The following is a 19,890-nucleotide window of genomic DNA, read 5'->3' as shown; positions in this document are numbered from 1 at the left end:
AAGTTTAAAAAAAAAGACCCAGGAGGCAGAAATGGGAAGCAACTTAAACTCCTCTATCTCACGTCCCTTTCACACAGCACCAAGGATGCTTCCAAAGATATAAAAATATTCAAGAGGTCCAAGACTATTGTAGATTCATTTCCTACAGACAGAAGCCTTGTTTTCTAGGACTGAGGGAATAATTAAGTATAAGCCCACAAGAAAACTTAAATGAACTTTTTAAAGCAGAAACAGAATGACTCTCATTTTCTAAGCAATGCAGTAAAAAAAATTTTTTATAGGAGCAAAATTTTCTTGACCAGCTTGACCAGTTGAGCAACTCTTGGCTCAAAGAGGAAATAATAACAACTGCCATGACAAACTATTTTGAAATCATCAAATAAGGATACTATGTAAAAATTATGAGATATAACCAAATCTGCACTTAAAGGAAAACTCGTAGTTTTAAATACTTTTATTGTTAAACAATAAAGACTAGAAATAAAATACACAAATACACTGATATTTATTGGAAGTTTATTTTGTATGGAGCCTTCATTTGAATATATTTCATTAATCTTTATAGTATTTATGAGGTGGGCACTATTTTTTGCCCTTATCTTTTCAAAATGCTCAGAAGCATAACGGCATATCCATGCAATGTTCTGCCTGCTTAGTTTCCAAGAGCTATTTTACATCTCTCTCTCTCTTTTTTTTTTTTTTTTTTTTTTGTGTGTGTGTGTGTGTGTTTTTAGGGCCATACCCACAGCATATGGAAGTTCCCAGGCTGGGGGTCCAATTGGAGCTGTAGCTGCCGGCCTACACCACAGCCACAGCAACCCAGGATTGGAGCCCTGTCTGCGATCTACACCATAGCTCCCGGCAACACTGGATCCTTAACCCACAGAGCAAGGCCAGGGATCGAACTTTTGTCCTCATGGATACTTGTCGGGTTCATTACAGCTGAGCCACAGTGGGAACGCCATCTCTCTTGATTTAAAGCTACAAACATTTATTAATGTTTAGTCTGTACAGGGCACTTTGTGGGATAAAGAGATGAATTATAGCTGTTCCCTATCTTGTAAAGCTCCAGTCATGTGCGTGACCTGCGCCCTCCCCTGCCTCCCAGTATATACAATCGCATCATAGTACAATTGCAGTTAACCCTCCCAGCTAAGGAGACCTGTGTTAAGTGCTAAAAATTATCCCTAAACAAAGCACCAAGGGAGCCCAAGAAAGTAATTCTGACTTGGGAAGGGGCGGGAGTCCAGTGCAGTGCTTGTTGCTGCAATTCAGGGCCTGCCTGCATCACGAGAATCTTTACAGCCTTGTGGAGGAATCCACTTTATTATCAGGGCCGTGGGGAACCCGTGGAGGTTCTGAGTTTCTGGATGGATGTTTGTGTAAAGACTCTATTGTTGCCATGTTGTTTTTCCCACTCAGAATAGTTCTCAGATGTGGAACTGCTGCTAAGAGGAGAAATATTGTGGGAGTTTCCACTGTGGCACAGTGGTTTAAAGACCTGGCGTTGTCTCTTGGGTTCAATCCCCAGCCTGGGAACTTCTTCCATATGCCACGGGTGTGACCAGAAATGCCGGGGTCCAGCCCCAGCAGCCAGGAGACGACGAACAGGAGGAGGGGCTACAAACAGGCACAGAAAGAATTGGAGCCAACTCCCTCAGCAAGTGCTGCAGATGACCCGTTTATTGAAGGGAGAGCATCAGCTTTTATACATTTTACTCTTATGCGTGATTATACAAACAACAATATATATTAATTTATTATTCCAAACTATTCTTTTAGTTTTAGATTTTAAATAAAGATTACGTACAAACTGTACTTTTATTCTTAGAAAATAAGTAAATAGCAAGCAGAATAATAGGTATCTAATTTTTACTTTAACAATGATTTGGCATAAGGTTATAGATATTCTTGCCTCAAGCTACCTATTGTGCTCCTCTAGCAGGCAGGAACAGCCATTGATGGGGAGTGGGGTATTCACATGTGGCTTGCTTTCAAGGTCAAGCTGACCTCAGACCATTAGCAGGTTGTGCGAACATAAACTGTCTTAAATAAACCTTATCTATTATAAAAATCTTTATTAATTATAAAATCTATATATCAAAAAAATCTTGCCAATTAGAATAATAATTTCCACCTGCTGGGTCCCAACAGGTAGCGTTTACTGTAGAAAAAAATATATCTTGTCGTATAGTATCCACAATTGTTGGGCCATGGGCAACACCCAAACCACCCCCTAATCTATCTCCATGGGGACGGATCAAAGTCCAACAAAAATCTCCAGGCTTACATGGCAGTTCTGCGTAATATTTACTATTACTCCTCTGAAGGGAAACTTCCCATTCTTAGGAAAGTTCTTTATGCATGGTTCAATTGTTTTCAACCTATTTAACAAGGGCTTAGGTTTATAAGTAAATAATGGCCCATACTTGGGTGGAAGCTCAGGAATTTGAGAAAGTTCCCATATTATGAGCCAAGAATGACTCACAACACACATAAGCGTCAGACAGAAAAGAAGCGCAAGAATAGAAGAGGAAATCATATTTCAGAAATTTTTACTAAACAGGATCAGCTGGGGGATTCTTCAAAACTGCTTTGCAGCTTCAGTTTCTTCAGCCTCTGCTGTAGCTTTGCTTACAGTTAGGCCTCACACAGGATTATTCTTCTTAGCCACTTTGTGGCTCCCAGCACAGAAACAAACCAAAAAAGAGGAGAAATGTTTCAAGCTTCTTAAAACACACTGCCAAATTGCTTTCCAGAAAGTCTGGTCCACTCATGGGGTCTCTCCTGTGTAATGATGTCAGGTGTATAATGATCTGGACAAAGGAAGCTTCTCTCACAGCCAGGGTACTTGTGAGGCTCTTCTCCTGAATTACCCTCTGGGGCTCAGTCAGTCTCTCATAGAGGGACCCTCCCAGGTTGGAATTCTCAGGGTTCTCTCTCTCTAGAGCAGTTGTGAGGATCTGTAAACTTTGCTAAGTCTGGATTTCCACACTGACTTTCTAAATAATTTTAGTCTTTTTTTAAGTTTTTCATTTTTTAATTTTTTTAACAAACACGATTTTTATTTTATTTTCAATGTTTTAATTTTTTTGCTTGTTAGGGCCGCACCTGCAGCATATGGAGATTCCCAGGCCAGGGGTCCAATTGGACTTACCAATGCCAGCCTACACCACAGCCATAGCAATGTGGGATCTGAGCCACGTCTGTGACCTACACCACAGCTCACGGCAACATGGGATCCTTAACCCACTGAGCGAGGCCAGGGGTCAAATACGCAACCTCATGGTTCCCAGTCAGATTCGTTTCTGCTGAGCCACAAAGGGAACTCCTATTTTTATTTTTTCTAATGATTTTTATTTTTTCCATTATAGCTGGTTTACAGTGTTCTGTCAATTTTCTACTGTACAGCAAGATGACCCAGTCACATGTACATATATACATTCTTTTTCTCACATGATCAGGCTCCATCATAAGTGACTAGATATAGTTCCCAGTGTTACTCAGCAGGATCTCATTGCTTATCCATTCCAAAGGCAATAGTTTGCATCTATTAATCCCAAATTCCCAGTCCGTCCCACTCCCTCCTCCTCCCCCTTGGCGACCATAAGTCTGTTCTCCATGTTCATGAGTTTCTTTTCTGTGAAAAGGCTCATTTGTGCCACATATTAGATTCCAGATATAAGTGATAGCATATGATATTTGTCTTTCTCTTTCAGACGTACTTCACCTAGTTTGAGATTTTTTTAATAAAACAGAACCATGTAGAATGGCCCCTCTAAAGGAACAATGAATGGATGCAGTATCCTGGGGTTTTGTCTGTTTTAAAGAAGCTTCTTCATTTTCTCTCCTGATCTCAAAATCTGAGAAGAAATAGAAATCGAACATGTTGACTCAGTTGTGGCAAAAAAAAAAAAAAAAAAAGGAAAGAAAGAAAGAAAAGAAATTGAACATGTTGTCCTGTTCCAGGGAAAAAGAGGAGGTGAAGGTGCTGGGGGGAGAGTTGTTTCCAACCAGTAGTGGTTTGACAGACCCTCCTAAGTAGATCCCAGAGCTTTTTACTCCAGTGAAGGCAGAATTTTTCTTTCTTGCCTGTATCCAATGATTGTTTCATTTATTTGACATTTATTTTCTTTTTTGGTGTATGGAGTTCTTGAGCCACAATTGCAACCTGTGCCACAGCTGCAGCAATGCCAGTTCCTTCAACCCATTGTGCTGGGCTGGGGATCAAACCTGCAGAGTCACCACCGATCCCATTGTGCTCAAAAAAAGACACACACAAAAAAATCCAAATACAGGAAAAAGCTTAATTATTAACATAACCACAGTATTAGTAACTTAACTTGGTTAATGTTAATCCAAAGGAAAATTTAAATTACACAACTTTTTTTTTTCCTTTTAGGGCTGCACCCGAGGCATATGGAAATTCCCTGGCTAGGGGTCGAATTGGAGCCACAGCTGCCGGCCTACACCACAGCCACAGCCACAGCCACGCCAGATCCGAGCCATGTCTGCAACCCACACCACAGCTCACGGCAACGCTGGATCTCTGACCCACTGAGCGAGGCCGGGGATCAAACCCGCAACTTCATGGATACTAGCCAGATTTGTTTCTGCCTGAGACACAAAGGAAACTCCTGAATTCCAGAACTTTTTATCAAAATGCCTTACTTTATATTTTCATGGAGAACAGGTAGCATATTTCAGATTAATTAAAATGGGGAGTTCCCGTCGTGGCGCAGTGGTTAACGAATCCGACTAGGAACCATGAGGTTGTGGGTTCGGTCCCTGCCCTTGCTCAGCGGGTTAACGATCCGGCGTTGCCATGAGCTGTGGTGTAGGCTGCAGACGCGGCTCGGATCCCACGTTGCTGTGGCTCTGGCATAGGCCGGTGGCTACAGCTCCGATTTGACCCCTAACCTGGGAACCTCCATATGCCGAGGGAGCGGCCCAAGAAATAGCAAAAAGACAAAAAAAAAAAATAATAATAATAAATAAAAATAAAATGTATTTCAAATGAAATGCCATTCAAAGTCACTATTTTGTTTATGATTAGATTTCTTTTTTTTTTCTTTTCTTTTTTGGCTACCTGCAGCATATGGAATTCCAAGGCCAGGGATCAAATCTGAGCAGCAGCTGCAGCAACAATGGATCCTTAACCTGCTGCACCACAGTAGGAACACCCATCAAAGTCTTAACACTGTAGATTTTATCAAATGTCAGTCTGAAAAACAGGCATAGAAAACACTTCCCCCTTGAGTGCAAGGGACTCTGTAAGACCCAGGGCAGGACTGAAAGGAGCTCTAGAGACAATTTGGTAACATGAGAACTAAGAGCAGGAGTAGTAGGTTTTTTTAAATCTTAAATTCAAAATCGGTTTTTTTCTTCCACATAATAGGGAGCCATCAATAGCTGAGGACAAGAAAATATGGTTGGCTTTTTTTTTTTTTTTTTTTTTGCTGTGCCCACAGCATGTGGAAGTTCCAAGCCAAGGATCAAACCTGAGTCACAGCAGTGATGATACAAAGTCATTAACTGCTAGGCCACCAGGGAACTCCCACAGTTGACTCTTGAACAGAACATTCGAACTGTGTTAGTCCACTTTTATATGGAAATTTTTCAGTAAATACATATTACAGTACTACACAACCTCTGGTTGGTTGAATCCATGGATGCAGAACCACAGGTATGGAAGGCCAGCTGTAAAGTTATACATGAATTTTCCTCTGCACCCCAAATGCTCACAGCATTGTTGAATGACCAACTTGAAAGTAAGATCAGGAGTTCCCGTCGTGGCACAGTGGAAACAAATCTGACTAGGAACCATGAGATTGTGGGTTCAATCCCTGGCTTTGCTCAGTGGGTCAAGGATCTGGCTTTGCCGTGAGCTGTGGTGGAGGTTGCAGACGTGCCTCGGGTCCTGTGTTGCTGTGGCTGTGTAGGCCGGCAGCTGTAGCTCCCATTGGACCCCTAGCCTGGGAACCTCCATATGCCAAGGGTGCAGCCCTAAAAAGCAGAAAAGAAAAAAGTAAAATCAACAGTGGTTTAAAGAGGGCAAACTTACTTCCTTAAGTTACTTTTCAGTAAGATGAGTGGTTTTTAATCTTTGCCATGGTTTAGAGAAATTGATGAAAGCCATGGATTCACTTCCTGGAAAATACATATACACATGTGGTTTACAGACTCTCCCAATCCATCCATGTGATCCTCTAGAACTGTGTTGATGCTCTTGGCAACACTAGCTGAATTTTTTAATTTTTATTTAAGTCTAGTTGATTCACAATGATGTGTTGGTTTCTGTTACATAGCAAAGTGATTCGGTCATGCATAAACTTTTTCGTATTCTTTTCCATTATGGTTTATCAGAGGATATTGAATATAGTTCCCTGTGCTTGTTGCTTATTCTATATACGATAGTTTACAACACTAGCTAAAATTTTTAAAAATTTTTTTGGGACTCTCATTTCCCAGACCAGGGCTTGAACCTGGGCCACAGTGGTGAAAGCCTAACCACTAGACTACCAGGGAACTCCCAACACTGCTGAATCTGAGGTGTTCAGTAGCCACCATCCCAGTAAGTTCTGTTGTACAGTGCTGCTCTAGAATTTCATGGACTCTAGGTTAAGAACTCCTGCCCAAAATGAACTCTACCCCTAATCAAATTGGTATTTAGCTATAAAAGACCATCTATAAAAGCTACTTGCTCTATCTGAATACAAATAGGCCTCAAAGAAATGGAGGAATACTATCAGTAATTCTGGATAACTCTGAAAGTCTACCTAGCTTTCAGTACCTGTTAATAACCTAGAATCAGAGGGAACTCAACACATGGTTCATCCTTCATTGTTACCACCTCAAGGTATGTGCAGTTTTGCAAACATTCCCATACCCCACATCCTACGTAATAATCCAAGTGGCTTTTTCAATGCTAAGCCTTCAGGAACTTATTGTGCATTAGTAACAGCTAATACTGAATTCATATTAAGCACCTGGTATGATTTTAAGCATCCTACAAATGTTAGCCCATTTAGCTGTCTCTCATGGTTATAAGGTGGATGTAGTATTATCCCCTCGAAATAGATGAGGGAACTGAGGTTTGGGACTTAGATTAAATAATTTGTCTGAGATGACGTAGTAAATGCCAGAAACGTGGTTATTGGGTTATTAGAATTATTAATAATAATGGTTATTAGAATAATAGCGGTTATTAGAATCTCTTGTCTCCTGAAATATGTCTAGAACATGGAAAAAATTGTCTTAGAGGCCTCTGAGGTCACATGTCTCAACAAGGTTTTCTGAAATGGACCAATACCAGCCTGTGTGCTAGGAAGCTTCTGGGTCTGCACTTGCCACAACAGCTTGTGGTCCTCTTCTCTGGAGTGGAACAAGAAAAAGCAAAATACTCAAAGCTCCTTCCACTCTCTCATTCAAACTCCACCTTCTTCGTCCCAACATCGCTTTTCGTCATCACAGTAGCCTGAACTTCTGCAACAGACTAAACTGTGATCCTGGGCCAGTGACTTAACTGACACTCTGTAACAAGGGGGTTATAGGAGTTCCCCTTGTAGCACAGCAGAAACGCATCCGACGAAGAACCATGAGGGTGTGGGTTTGATCCTAGGCCTCGCTCAGTGGGTTAAGGAGTTGCCCTGAGCTGCGGTGGAGGTTGCAGATGCGGCTCCAATCTGGCGTGGCTGTGGCTGTGGCTGTGGTGTACGCTGGCAGCTACAGCTCCAATTCAACCCCTAGCCTGCGAACCTCCATATGCCGCGCGTGTGGCCCTCAAAAGACAAAAAACAAAAAACAAGGGAGTGATAATAGCATCTAATTTCTACACTTTTGCGTAGCGAGGTTTCGGTTTGTCACGATTCAATCCCAAGACCCTTCTTCCTTCTGAGCCCACGAGGCTGACTGTCGTTGGAGGGTATGCAGGAGCTGGGCCCACCTGGACCGTGGGTCACCTGCCTCACAGCTGGGTAGCCCTGCCCTCACCAGCACAAAGCCTCTACTGTGCCAGACAGGGCTTCCTTCCATTCGCTCCTCCAAAGAAGGTTCTCGGCTAACTTAAACAAATAACGGTCTTGCCCTTGCAAGGCGGGACAATAAAAGGCACGCCTCGGGCAAGTTTAAAATTGGAAGCCGGTGGTGCAGGCTGGGTCCGGAGCGGCCCTGGGACCCGCCTCCCCACCCAGCCAGCACCTCCAGGGCGCAGGCGCGAGCGCGCCACCAACTGCATCTTCCGGCAGGCCCTGCGGAGACACGGACTTGGACATGGACATGGACCGTCCGCTCTTCTCCCGGCGCGGAGCAGGCTGCCCAGGAGACCGTGGCTCTAGTGGCTCTGTCTCCGAGGCTGCCTGGGCGGTGGGGCCCTCTCCTGCAATTCTGACTGGTGTGGTGGGGACGGCCTTGAAATCCGCTTTGGTTGGGACGGTGATTCTCAACCTTGTCTTTGGCGGAACAATTTCTTGGAGGAGCTGAATAACATAGATTCTAGGGCCCCGCCTACTGAGCCACGCACGATCTCGCGCGACTCGGAGGTCTGCACTTCAGTAAGCTTTGAGTGATTTTGACCCTGGTAGCCCGTCAGGCACATTCGGCTTGGGCTTAATCTTCTCTAACCGATCTAGCGACCCCGCTCCAGGGGCTTCTGGGGATCTCGTGGACTCCTCTGCTGGCTCCGCCTCCCTTCTTCAATTGGCCCCTCTTGTCCCGCCCCTGCAGGCGAATCCTTTCTTCTGATTGGTCAACGGTGAATGTGTGGCGAGATCTGACCCAATGGGCGCTAGAGTTCTCGAACGTGACCGGGAAGTTGATCCTGAGCAGGCGCCATTGGCTGTTGACGCCTGACGCGCGCTGAGACTTCCGGCGTGGGAGCAGAGCGCGCAGTCCGGTGTGAGTCTGCCGTGAAGGGAAAAGTGCAGTGCTGAGGTTCAGCCCTGGGGCGGTGTTGGGGGGGCGGGCCAGGGGTTGGCGCGGCGGCTCCCGGGAGCAGCTGAGAACTAGGCACTGGAGCCCGAAGCGCCGGGCTGGAGCCCGGATTTGGAGCCTCGGGCCTCCTCTCCTCCCCTGGTTCTTGCAGACGCCGGCCATCCGTGCCCGGGGCACCTTCCTAGGCGGGCGCAGCTGATTTCGGGGCCAAGGCTGTCCGGGGACCTGAAGATGGCGTCGGGTCCGGCCTTCCAGGACCGAGAAGGGCTCCTGATAGTGAAACTGGAGGAGGACTGCGCCTGGAGCCAGGAGCTGCCCCCGCCAGACCCAGGGCCCAGTCCGGAGGCCTCCCACCTGCGCTTCAGAAGATTTCGCTTCCAAGAGGCCTCTGGGCCCCGGGAAGCCCTCAGCCGGCTCCAGGAGCTTTGCCATGGGTGGCTGCGGCCTGAAATGCGTACCAAGGAGCAGATCCTGGAGCTGCTGGTGCTGGAGCAGTTCCTGACCATCCTGCCCCAGGAGATCCAGAGCAGGGTGCAGGAGCTGCATCCAGAGAGCGGCGAGGAAGCGGTGACTCTTGTGGAAGATATGCAGAAAGAGCTTGGGAGGCTGAGGAAAAAGGTGAGAGAAAGAAGCTGTTTTATTTGCGGTTTGTCTGGCCCCGAGGATTGTTTTATTTGCGGTGGTTGCCCCATACGAATTGACTTGGTTTCCCTGAGAAGGCCTTACATGGGCAAGAGGCCTTTTTGTAGTGTGTCGAGGAACCTTCATTCTCCAGATTTTCCCCGGGTGGACAGAATTAGCAGTGAAGAGTGCTCTGTTTCCATGTGGAGGCAGTGTCTTTGCATAGTGTAAGCCCAAGAGTTAGCTCGTTGGGTTCAGATCCTCACTCTGCTTCTTACTAGGTTTGGGATTTGGGGCAAGTTACCTAACATTCTTGGGCCTCAGATTTGCCACTGGTAAAATGAAAATAAGGATTTGGGGGACCAGCATGTAGTTTTGATCACACTCCTGGCTTACCGTTAGTGCGTAATAGTTGTTAGCTTTTGTTATGTTAGTGTCAGCAGTCTAAATTTCTGCCAAACTGGGTGGCAATTAAGAGTGGACTTAGAAAAACAGTTTGGGAAGTTCCCGTTGTGGCACAGTGGAAACGAATCCACTAGGAACCATGAAGTTGTTGCTGTGACTGTGATGTAGCTGACAGCTGTAGCTCCAATTGGACCCCTAGTCTGGGAACCTCTATATTCTGTGGGTGTGGCCCTAAAAGAAAAGAAAAAGAAAAACAGTTGGACCTTCAGGCTCTACGGGCACTTGCCCCCAGGGCCACCCAAATTTAATTTATGTACTAGTGAGGAATAGAAGAGGCAGGGGGAAAGCAGGAGGGGGTGAGGTGTATCAGAAGAGCTGTGTGGGGCAGGTGTGTGCTGGGAGTGCACCCCCACCCCTCACACGCATTTTCTCAAGTGTGCGTGGGATCAGAAAAGCCTTTGGTGTAAACCATTCTTCTCTCTTCCTGGGTCCAGAGAGACTGCCAGTAATTCTCTGCTGAAGACTTGCCCTGAGAATTCTGTGCTAATCTCCCTTCCTTTTGGGTCCTGTCGTGATGATGAGTGATGTGGGTTGGTTCCCAGGTCACAAACCATGGGCGGGGAACAGAAGTGCTTTTGGAGGAGCCTTTGCCTCTGGAAACAGCAGCAGAGTCACCGAGCTTCAAGCTGGAGCCAATGGAGACTGAGCGAAGCCCTGGCCCCAGGCTGCAGGAGCTGCTAGGCCCCAGCCCCCAAAGGGACCCCCAGACTGTAAAGGAGAGGGGTGAGGAACAGTTATCGGGGCAGGTGGGAGGGAGAAGGGGCTTTGGGGTTGCCGCCCGGAGGGGTCTCAGGTGTGGCGTGTGAGAGCTAGAAGTGGTGTGAGTTCCACTGGGTGTGGGAGAAGGGTGGGGGATTGCTTAGTAAGCCCTTTTGGGTGCAGAAAAACATTTAGAGCTTGATGAATGATGGGGGGGGGGGCTTTAATGCTTGGGCCAGCTGGGAAGGCTGCTGGTACTCTGTCATCCTGGGTATCGCCTTATTACGCCTTGGTTGCCCTCTTTCGTTCAGTGTTGGATCCTCAGAGCACAGACTGGGTGTTGAGGATTGGATACTGGGTTTTAATAATCCGTGGGTTGCTGAGAATTAGGAATGCCGTTCTCATCATAATTTCTGTCGCCTTCAGCATTATCTGCTCCCTGGCTTTCTCTCTTTCCTCCCGGAGGAAACATGGAAGACAAGGAGCTGACTGGGCCCCAGGTGATGTGGAAGTTCCCATTGTCCCCCCCCAGTTGCTCTTGAGGGGGTGGGGTCCTCTGGCCACTTGGAGAGAGTCCTTTCTATCCCTCTACATGCATCCCCCCCACCTTCTTTATTTGTTTCCTCCACACCTCGCTTGTAGACCCGACACCCTTCTTCCCCGTGACATGGGTCCTTGGCTTCCCTGGGTTTTGTCCCTTTAATCCATGACTCTGCTTGAATTGTTCCTGGTGCCTCAGGGCCTAAAGGAGACCTTGTGCTGTTTCAGTTGCCTGAGAGCTTAGAGGACGTGGCTATGTACATCTCCCAGGAGGAGTGGGGGCATCAGGATCCTAGTAAGAGGGCCCTCTCCAGGGACACGGTGCAGGAGAGTTATGAGAATGTGGACCCACTGGGTAAGGACTTTTTTTCTAGGGATGAAGACTCAGCCATTTCTGACCAGGGTCCTGTCTGTTGTTGAGCCGCTCACCTCCTGGATATAAGTTCTGAGTTTTGCCAGAAGACATGCCTTTGTCTAAAGTCCCCTTGACTAGGATTAGTTAAATATTTGCCAAAGGCCACAGTGGTGCACTTAAGAGATGCAGCTGCCAGAGCCAAGGTCAGGGAATCTGAGCCATAATGGACTTCCCAGGGCAGAACAACTCAAATCCAGTGATGCCCACCCCTTCCCCTTCCCACGCATCACACACAGTGTCACAGGAGGCTGTGGGGCTCTAAGTTCTTAATGTCCTACAGTTTCAAAATGCTTATTCTTCTGCCCTCAGCTGGTTTTCTGGGCTCTTCCCCAAAGACACAAATTTCAGGGGCACTGACATCACCATTCCAGCTTAGTGGTTGTCCCAAGCCTTAAAGAGTCAGGAAGGAGGAGTGCTTTGTGGAAATTTGAAAATGGCACATGTCCAAAACAGGGTCTAAGTAAATTAAAAATAATTTTTTTTTAAGACGTAAAGATGCATTTAGGAATTCCCGTCGTGGTACAGTGGAAACGAATCTGACTAGGAACCATGAGGTTGTGGGTTCGATCCCTGGCCTCCCTCAGTGGGTGAAGGATATGAGTTGTGGCTTGGATCCCAGATGAGGCTCGGATCCCGTGTTGCTGTGGCTGTAGTGTAGGCCAGCAGCAACAGCTCCGATTAGACCCCTAGCCTGGGACCCTCCATATGCCACAGGTGTGGCCCTAAAAAGACCAAAAAAAAAAAAAAGATGCATTTATGTGTTTAACTCTTAGGCAGAGATTAAAAATGAGGTTTGTGAAATATGACAAAAAACCTGATAGTTGACCTAGGTGGAGAGCGTATGGGGATTGTGTATTGCTTCATGTTTTCTGCATGTCGGGGATGTTTTTAAAAACAGCCTAAAACAGGACTGTACGTTACCGTCGTAGCTGTGTTGATGCACCTGTGGTAGAAAAGAGTCACGCTGCACTTTGTTTCCATACTCGAGGTTTTCGTAAAGAGAAGCATGGCCATCACGTCGTCTGCACTAATTTTGCAAGGGGGTCGCTGCTAGATTCGGTTGCCTTCACAGGGGCCTTCTCCGGGTCCTCTGTTGTGGTGCCATGGCTTAGTGCTCTTTCACTGAGCGATGTATCGCAAGAGAAGTTCTAAAGTTCATGCATGTTTGCTGGAGCTGGAGTGAGCATAGCACAGGAATGGCACTTTGGGGTTTTAAACCCAGGGTCCTTTCAGAGACCCAGGTCCTTTTCTGATGGTCTTTCGTATTCTACTTTGCCCTTCTGTCCATTCCATCCCAGTTCTATTTTATTTGTATCCCCTAAGAGTCAGGGCTCTTGTACAGTATTCAAGTGATTCCTCAACTGACCACCCCCCGACCATGTTCGTTTGTTGTTTTAATTACAAAAGTTTTTCATTGACGTTACAAAAAATTCCAGGTGCTGCAAAAGCGTAAAAAGAAAAAAAGCCATAGTCTCCCTCTGACTTCTTCCTGTAGAGGTAACCAGTGGGAAGAGTATAGTTTATGTTCGAAGTAATTGCTATCAGATTTATTGCACCTTTTGTGTCCATCCCCTGAGGGCGCAGAACAAGCCTGTTTCCCGTGCCTGGTCGAGGAACATGGTGGCATAGAAATCCTTTCCTTTCATTGTGAACAGAGTCTCAGGTTCCCAGTCAGGAGGCCCTGAGCACCCAGGTGGAACAAGGAAGAAAACCATGGGATCCCAATGTCCAGATTTGCAAGGAGGGCCTGAGCCCCAGAAGCCCAGCTCCAGGTAAGGAATTATGAAGTTGAGCAGCCTGCCCAGCTAGGCTTCCTCTGTTGGGAATGAGGCATTTGAAGGTTTTGGTGTACAGCTAACCTGTCACCACTGCCCGGGAGGTACATTGCTTCCTGTGTCCCCACAGCCCACTTCCATCCTACTGATGGCAGGCAGGGTACCCAAGGTCAAAACATAAGGAGGCATTCATTCCTGGGCTCACTTGCCCACTCTCTCGTCCCAGTCCTGCTCCATTCCATCCACTCCCCAGGGCAGAAGCCAGAGGCTCAGTTGGAAAGGGAGGTAGAGGCTCTTTCCTGGGAATTCAGGGCTGGTTTGAGCTCTGATTCTTGAGTGGCGTCCCTTATATGGACGCCTGTCTGGAGGGCTTTACCTCCATGGGGAAGATGAGAAGCCGAGGCGGAGCCAGGCTTCCTCCACCTCTGACCTGCAGGTAGTAGCACAGGTGGGATTTCCTTTTCTTTGGTATGGAAATAACATCGGAGTTTGGTTTCTCTCCCTCTTCCAGGAGAGGAGAAATTTGAGAACCTGGAAGAAAGTGCTCAGTCCGTTTCCCTTGAGAACGTCCACACTCAGGCACTGCTGCCCGGCCAGGCCAGAGGGGAGGTGCCCTGGAGTCCGGAGCAGAGAAGGCCTCAGGACAGGGCAGAAGAGCATCGAGGGCTTCCCCCGGAGGATCGGATGGAGCAGTCCTTCGTGGGGGCCGCAAGTTGCAGAGAACTGGGGCGACCAAAGGAACTGCAGCCGAAAAAGCTCCATTTATGTCCCTTGTGTGGCAAAAATTTCTCTAACAACTCGAACCTAATGAGGCACCAGCGAATACATGCAGCAGAAAGACTGTGTTTGGGCGTGGAGTGCACTCAAATCTTTGGTGGGAATCCACACTTTTTATCCCTACACAGAGCAAATCTGGGAGAGGAGGCCCACAAGTGCCTGGAGTGCGGGAAAAGCTTCAGTCAGAACACACACCTGATTCGCCATCAGCGAACCCACACGGGTGAGAAGCCCTATCAGTGTAACGTGTGTGGAAAAAGCTTCTCTTGCAACTCCAACCTCCACAGGCACCAGAGGACACACACGGGGGAGAAGCCCTACAAGTGCCCCGAGTGCGGGGAGATCTTCGCTCACAGTTCCAACCTCCTTCGGCACCAGAGAATCCACACCGGAGAGAGGCCTTACAAGTGTGCTGAGTGCGGGAAGAGTTTCTCCCGAAGCTCACACCTCGTAATACACGAGAGAACGCATGAGAAGGAGCGGCTGTGCCCCTTTTCTGAGGGCGGGCAGGCAGTGAGCGACAGCAGCCTCTTTCTTACAAATCACGGGACCCACAAGGCAGAGAAGAAGCTCTTTGAGTGTCTGACGTGTGGGAAAAGCTTCCGGCAGGGCATGCACCTCACCCGGCACCAGAGGACGCACACCGGAGAGAAGCCATACCAGTGCACCCTCTGTGGGGAAAACTTCTCCCACAGATCCAACTTAATCAGGCACCAGAGAATCCACACGGGAGAGAAGCCCTACACCTGTCAGGAGTGCGGAGACAGTTTCTCTCACAGCTCCAACCGGATCCGTCACCTGAGAACCCACACGGGAGAGAGACCCTATAAATGTTCTCAATGCGGAGAAAGCTTTTCGCGGAGTTCTCGCCTCCTGAGTCATCAGAGGACTCACACGGGGTAGAAGGACGGGTTTCTTTGGGGCCCAGATAAAGTGGCATGTTCCCAAGGTCCCGTGAGAAGGGGCTGGTCTTACGGACCCCGCCAACCCGCCCATCTGCATCTTCAGGCATCTCGAGGGTCACTGCTGTGAAGAGGAAGCCGGGAGGGTGGTCGTGAGGGGGGGGGCACGGGCAGCACAGGATGAGCGAGGCTCTGCGAAGGGTTTCTGTCTGAGCGAGTGAGGAGGGCGGACTTCACCCGCTCCCTCAGCGTGTTTAGCCGGCCAGTGACTTGGGTGCCTTACCCTGTCCAGTGTCTGTCCCAACAGCTTTGGGATCTGCAGACTTACTGTTACTGCGTCCTCCCTTGGGACATTCGGCAGGAGCATTTGGGTTCTTGAGGCCCTGAGACCAAAGGAGAGGGGCCAGGGCTCCTGGGAATCCAGCCAGGGGCACCAGAAGACGGCCAGTGAGTTGCAGCTCTCCTGAAGGCTGGCTGGGAAGCCGTGGGAAGTCCGGGGGCCCCCCACAGTGTCCCCACTGGCCTGACAGGGGGACTCTCAAACAAAAAGGAACCAGAGACCTAAAGGAAAGAGCGTGATGGAATTTGGAGGTCAGCCCAGGACCTGGCAGAGGAACCCGTGTCTGGATTGGTTTACCCTTTGCAGAGATGGCGTCTTCAGAGGGTTCTGTGAATGATGGGGTCCCCGGGATCCTGGGGGTGTTGGGAATCGTGCCGTTCCCTGTGGAAAACACAGCTGGATGGTAATAAATCTGTTTGGGAAACATGAACGGGTGCGACGCCTCATCGAGGGTCTTCGTCTTGGCCTCCAGTGCTGATCTGTCTTCCGTCGTCTTCTATCAGAGCACCTCCTTTCTCGTTGTGGTCTTCCTAGTTTGCTGAGGAAGGTTCTGACAAAGACGGCAACAGACAGGGTGAGGGAGGATGTGGCCCTGGCAGGTGCCAGGCTAGGGCTGCTGTGTGGTAACAGGTGTTCCCCCTTCTGTGGTGTCCAGCAGTGAACATGTCTGATTCTTTGTTCGGAATGTTTACTTTCTTGCAAAATAGCTAATAGAAGATCTCCCTCTTCAGAGACAAGTTATTTTGGTCTTGCAGATGGTTCCCAGGAAAAGATGGTCCTGAGATAACTTGTGTTATTGCCCGTGAATGGAGAGAGGTACAGGAGAGGGCAGAATTATTAGAGGAAAGCATTCCATTTTAGAATGGAGAATCAGGAATAGGAATTCTAGGAGCATTTGTGTATGGGAAAGAGGTAGAACACCAGGACGGATTCTAGGAGTAGGACATCCGATGCCAGGAAGATGGCCTCAGGATTTGGGTCTGCAGGAAGACAGCTGACTAGCTGTTCTTGGGGAGAAAAAGATGAAGCATCCTGTTGGCAACAAGCTATCAAGTATAGCATTTTTCCCCCCTGGCTGCATCCACTGCATATGGAAGTTCCTGGGCTAGAGACTGAATTGGCTGCAGCTGTGATCTATGCCACAGCTGTGGCAGCGCCAGATCCCTTCACCACTGCACCAGCCCAGGGATCAAACTCGTGCCTCTGCAGCAATCCGAGCCATGTAGTCGGATTCTTAATCCACTGTACCCTAGTGAGAACCCCAAGAGTAGTGATTTTAAGTGAGGAAATAACCGTTCATTGCCCCTCAGCCTTGCTTATCAGTCCTGTCTCTACCCTGCCTCAGTTTAGTATGAATTTTTCCTGTTTTCTAAGCCAATTTTAAAAATCTGTTTCACATTTTTTATCCTTTTCTCTTAGCCATAAGAGAGCAGGGATAGGAGTTCCCGTCGTGGCTCAGTGGTTAACGAATCCGACTAGGAACCATGAGGTTGCGGGTTTGATCCTTGGCCTTGCTCAGTGGGTTAAGGATCTGGCATTGCCGTGAGTTGTGGTGTAGGTCGAAGATGCGGCTCGGATCCCACGTTGCTGTGGCTCTGGCGTAGGCCAGCGGCTATGACTTCAATTTGACCCCTAGTCTGGGAACCTCCATATGCTGCGAGAGCGGCCCAAGAAATGGTAAAAAGACCAAAAAAAAAAAAAAGAGAGAGAGAGCAGGGATAGTGCGAGGGTTGGGGATCAGGGGAGGGAGGATTTGCAAGAAATTAATGTAGGATGGGCAGGAGTAGGAGCAGGACAAGGCTGGTGTGGCTGCGGATGCCAGGAAGTGGGTGGGGTGTAAAGTGGACCTTTGAGCAAGCACTCTGGTTAAGGTGACAGCTTACATGGATTGTAAACCTCATGAGAATGGGAAGCACCCCTCTCCTTTGATCCACCCCTCTCACCCCTCATCCCCCATAAGACCCCTCTTACAGATCTTATGATGTGGGCAAACTGGCATTGCTCCCACTTGGAGTACTGCAGCTTGAGGCCAGAGCAATGAGGACCCCAAGGTAGACACTCTCGGCACTAAAAAGGCTTTCCAATGGGAGACTTCACCCAGTCCCCAGTCTCGCTGCTCTTCTGGCAGACTCAGCACACAGATCTGTTCTCAGCCTTGTTTTTAATGAGGTGATGTCACAAAAGATGGCATTTCAAACACTTAGCACAGAGCCTGGCACATAGAAAGTGCTTCTCTATTTGTGCCATCTGTGGGTAGATAATACTGGCAAATTGCCCTTCTTCTAAGCACCTGTTACTGAGGTCAATGTAAGACCATGCTGGCAGGAACTTGGGGGAGCAGTCTGCTGTTGATTGGCAGGCAGGATGGATGACTTCTTCCTTGTAATCATGTTTCAAAAAGTAGATCAGGGGCTGTTACTGCAGACTCTTATAAAGTCACTGCAAGGATGGCCAAGTATATATACTTTCACATTAATACATCCACCCCCCACCCTCACACTCTTGAGACCAGAGCAGGAGTTCCTACTGTGGCACAGAGAGTTAAGGATCTGGCATTGCTGCAGCAATGGCGTAGGCTGCAGCTGCAGCTCAGATTCCATCGCCAGCCCAGGTGTGGCCGTTAAAAAATAAGAAGAAACCAGTGCAGGTGTTCCCATTGTGGCTCGGCAGTAACGAACCTGACTAGCATCCATGAGGATGTGGGTTTGATCCCCGGCCTCGGTCAGTGGGTTCAGTATCTGGCATTGCCATGAGCTGTGGTATAGGTCGCAGACTCAGCTCCATCCCATGTCTCTGTGGCTGTGGCATCCACAGCCTGATCCCTAACCTGGGAGCTTCCATATGCTGCAGGTGCAGCCCTTTAAAAAAGAAAGAAAGAAAGAAACCAGAGCATATTCTAACTGGCTTTTATGTCAAAGGGAGACTAATGCTGGGGGCAGTAAAGACCCCTGCCCCCTCAATCCAGACAGGTATAAAGGAGACCTCGGAGATGTGGACTGACCCTGAGCAATAGCCACACACCCCTGTAGCTGAGTTAGTACATGAGACCAGCAGAAAGGCTCCGGGGTGGAGAATCAGTACCACCTTCAAGCAATATGAGAAAGCCTGGCAGAGGCAGACCAAAAGCAGCCGACCCGCCATCCATGGGGACAAAGCCCGATACCACCAGAGACCAGAAGAAGTGTTAAAACAGCACTAAACTGTTCATTTTTTTTCCCAGAAAAAGCCATCAGAAATCACTGAACCATAGAATTTTTACTGTAGTAATGAAAGGACTTACAGAGCTTTAACATAATAGGAAATTTGAAGTTTTAGATCCAAACCATCTTAAGGAGAGTTTACTGTTTGTTATTTACATCACCAATTGATACAGTTTTGGGAAGTGCAGTCACCACCACCGCTTTAAGATGTAATTTTTGTGTTTCACCCGTGTTTGAAACAACTGTAAAAACGTCTTACAGCAGAAATTGACAAAACATTGTAAATCAACTATAATTTCTTTTGGGGGGGGGGTCTTTTGTCTTAGGGTCACTCATGCGGCATATGGAGGTTCCCCTGCTAGGGGTCCAGTTGGAACCTTTGCTACTGGCCTTTGCGAGAGCCACATCAACGCAGGATCTGAGCTGAGTCTGCAAACTACACCACAGCTGAAGGCAACACCAGATCCTTTACCCACTGAGCAAGGCCAGGAATCGAACCTGCGTCCTCATGGTTGCTAGACGGGTTTACTAACAGCTAAGCCACAACGGGAACTCGGTAAATCAACTATCATTTTAAAAACTTAGAAAAAAGTTCTTAATGTGTGTTACAGGAAACCAGCTTTCAAATTTATTAGCACTACTTTAGATGTCGGAGTTGAAGAAGAGCAAGATGAATTAAAGCAAGAGCGCATTTATTAGAAATGTTTTCACCTTCCATCTGGCTTGCTAGCACTTATGAAAACCTGACTTTCGGAGTTCCCTTCGAGGCTCAGCGGTTAACGAGGATGTGGTTTTGACCCCTGGCCTGGCTCAGGGGGTTAAGGCTCTGTCGTCGCCCTGCGCAGTGATGCAGGTCGAAAATGCGGCTCCGATCCAGCGTTGCTGTGCCAGGAGCTGCAGCTCCAATTTGACCCCTTAGCCTGGGAACTTCCATATGCCACCTGTGGGGCCCTAAAAAGACAAAAAACAAAAACAAAACAAAACAACCAAAAACCAAACCCGAAAACTGGGTGTGATTCCCCAGAGGAGGAGCTGCACCTCAGAGGGTGACACTGCTCCCTAGAGGATTTCTCCCTCTCTTGGGAGAGGGCCCAGCTTAAGTCTGGGAATCTCTAGTAGTCTTCAGGAATGAGAACCCCAAACCAGTACTCTCTCAGGCCGAGTCTGCAGTAGCCTTCCAGCATGCGGTGTCAAGCGCCCGTCCCGCTTGGCCCCAACGACGACG

The 19,890-nt window shown here is 48.1% G+C and overlaps 1 protein-coding gene across 6 annotated transcripts in view; it reads left to right on the top strand.

The window, feature by feature from the left end:
* The window catches only part of ZNF263 (zinc finger protein 263), a 47,786-nt gene extending 31,891 nt beyond the window's left edge, over positions 1 to 15,895 (top strand). Inside the window, exons 2-8 of one of the 6 annotated variants that reach the window (XM_047780708.1) lie at positions 8,725 to 8,893; positions 9,083 to 9,549; positions 10,560 to 10,740; positions 11,143 to 11,216; positions 11,485 to 11,611; positions 13,327 to 13,443; positions 13,958 to 15,895. In XM_047780708.1, coding sequence (XP_047636664.1) covers positions 9,163 to 9,549; positions 10,560 to 10,740; positions 11,143 to 11,216; positions 11,485 to 11,611; positions 13,327 to 13,443; positions 13,958 to 15,126 — 2,055 coding nt within the window. In that variant the 5' untranslated portion in view covers positions 8,725 to 8,893; positions 9,083 to 9,162 and the 3' untranslated portion in view covers positions 15,127 to 15,895. Of the gene's footprint in view, positions 1 to 8,236; positions 8,541 to 8,724; positions 9,550 to 10,559; positions 10,741 to 11,142; positions 11,217 to 11,484; positions 11,612 to 13,326; positions 13,444 to 13,957 lie in introns of those variants that run through there. The other 5 variants (XM_047780709.1, XM_047780707.1, XM_047780711.1 and 2 more) reach the window with 5 other exon arrangements.
* Positions 15,896 to 19,890: the final 3,995 nt, after the last annotated feature.

The sequence above is a fragment of the Phacochoerus africanus genome, chromosome 5, assembly GCF_016906955.1.
Source record: "Phacochoerus africanus isolate WHEZ1 chromosome 5, ROS_Pafr_v1, whole genome shotgun sequence".
NCBI lineage: Eukaryota > Metazoa > Chordata > Mammalia > Artiodactyla > Suidae > Phacochoerus > Phacochoerus africanus.
The sequence above is the reverse complement of the archived record's forward strand: the minus strand, read 5'-3'. Positions and strand labels throughout refer to the sequence as shown.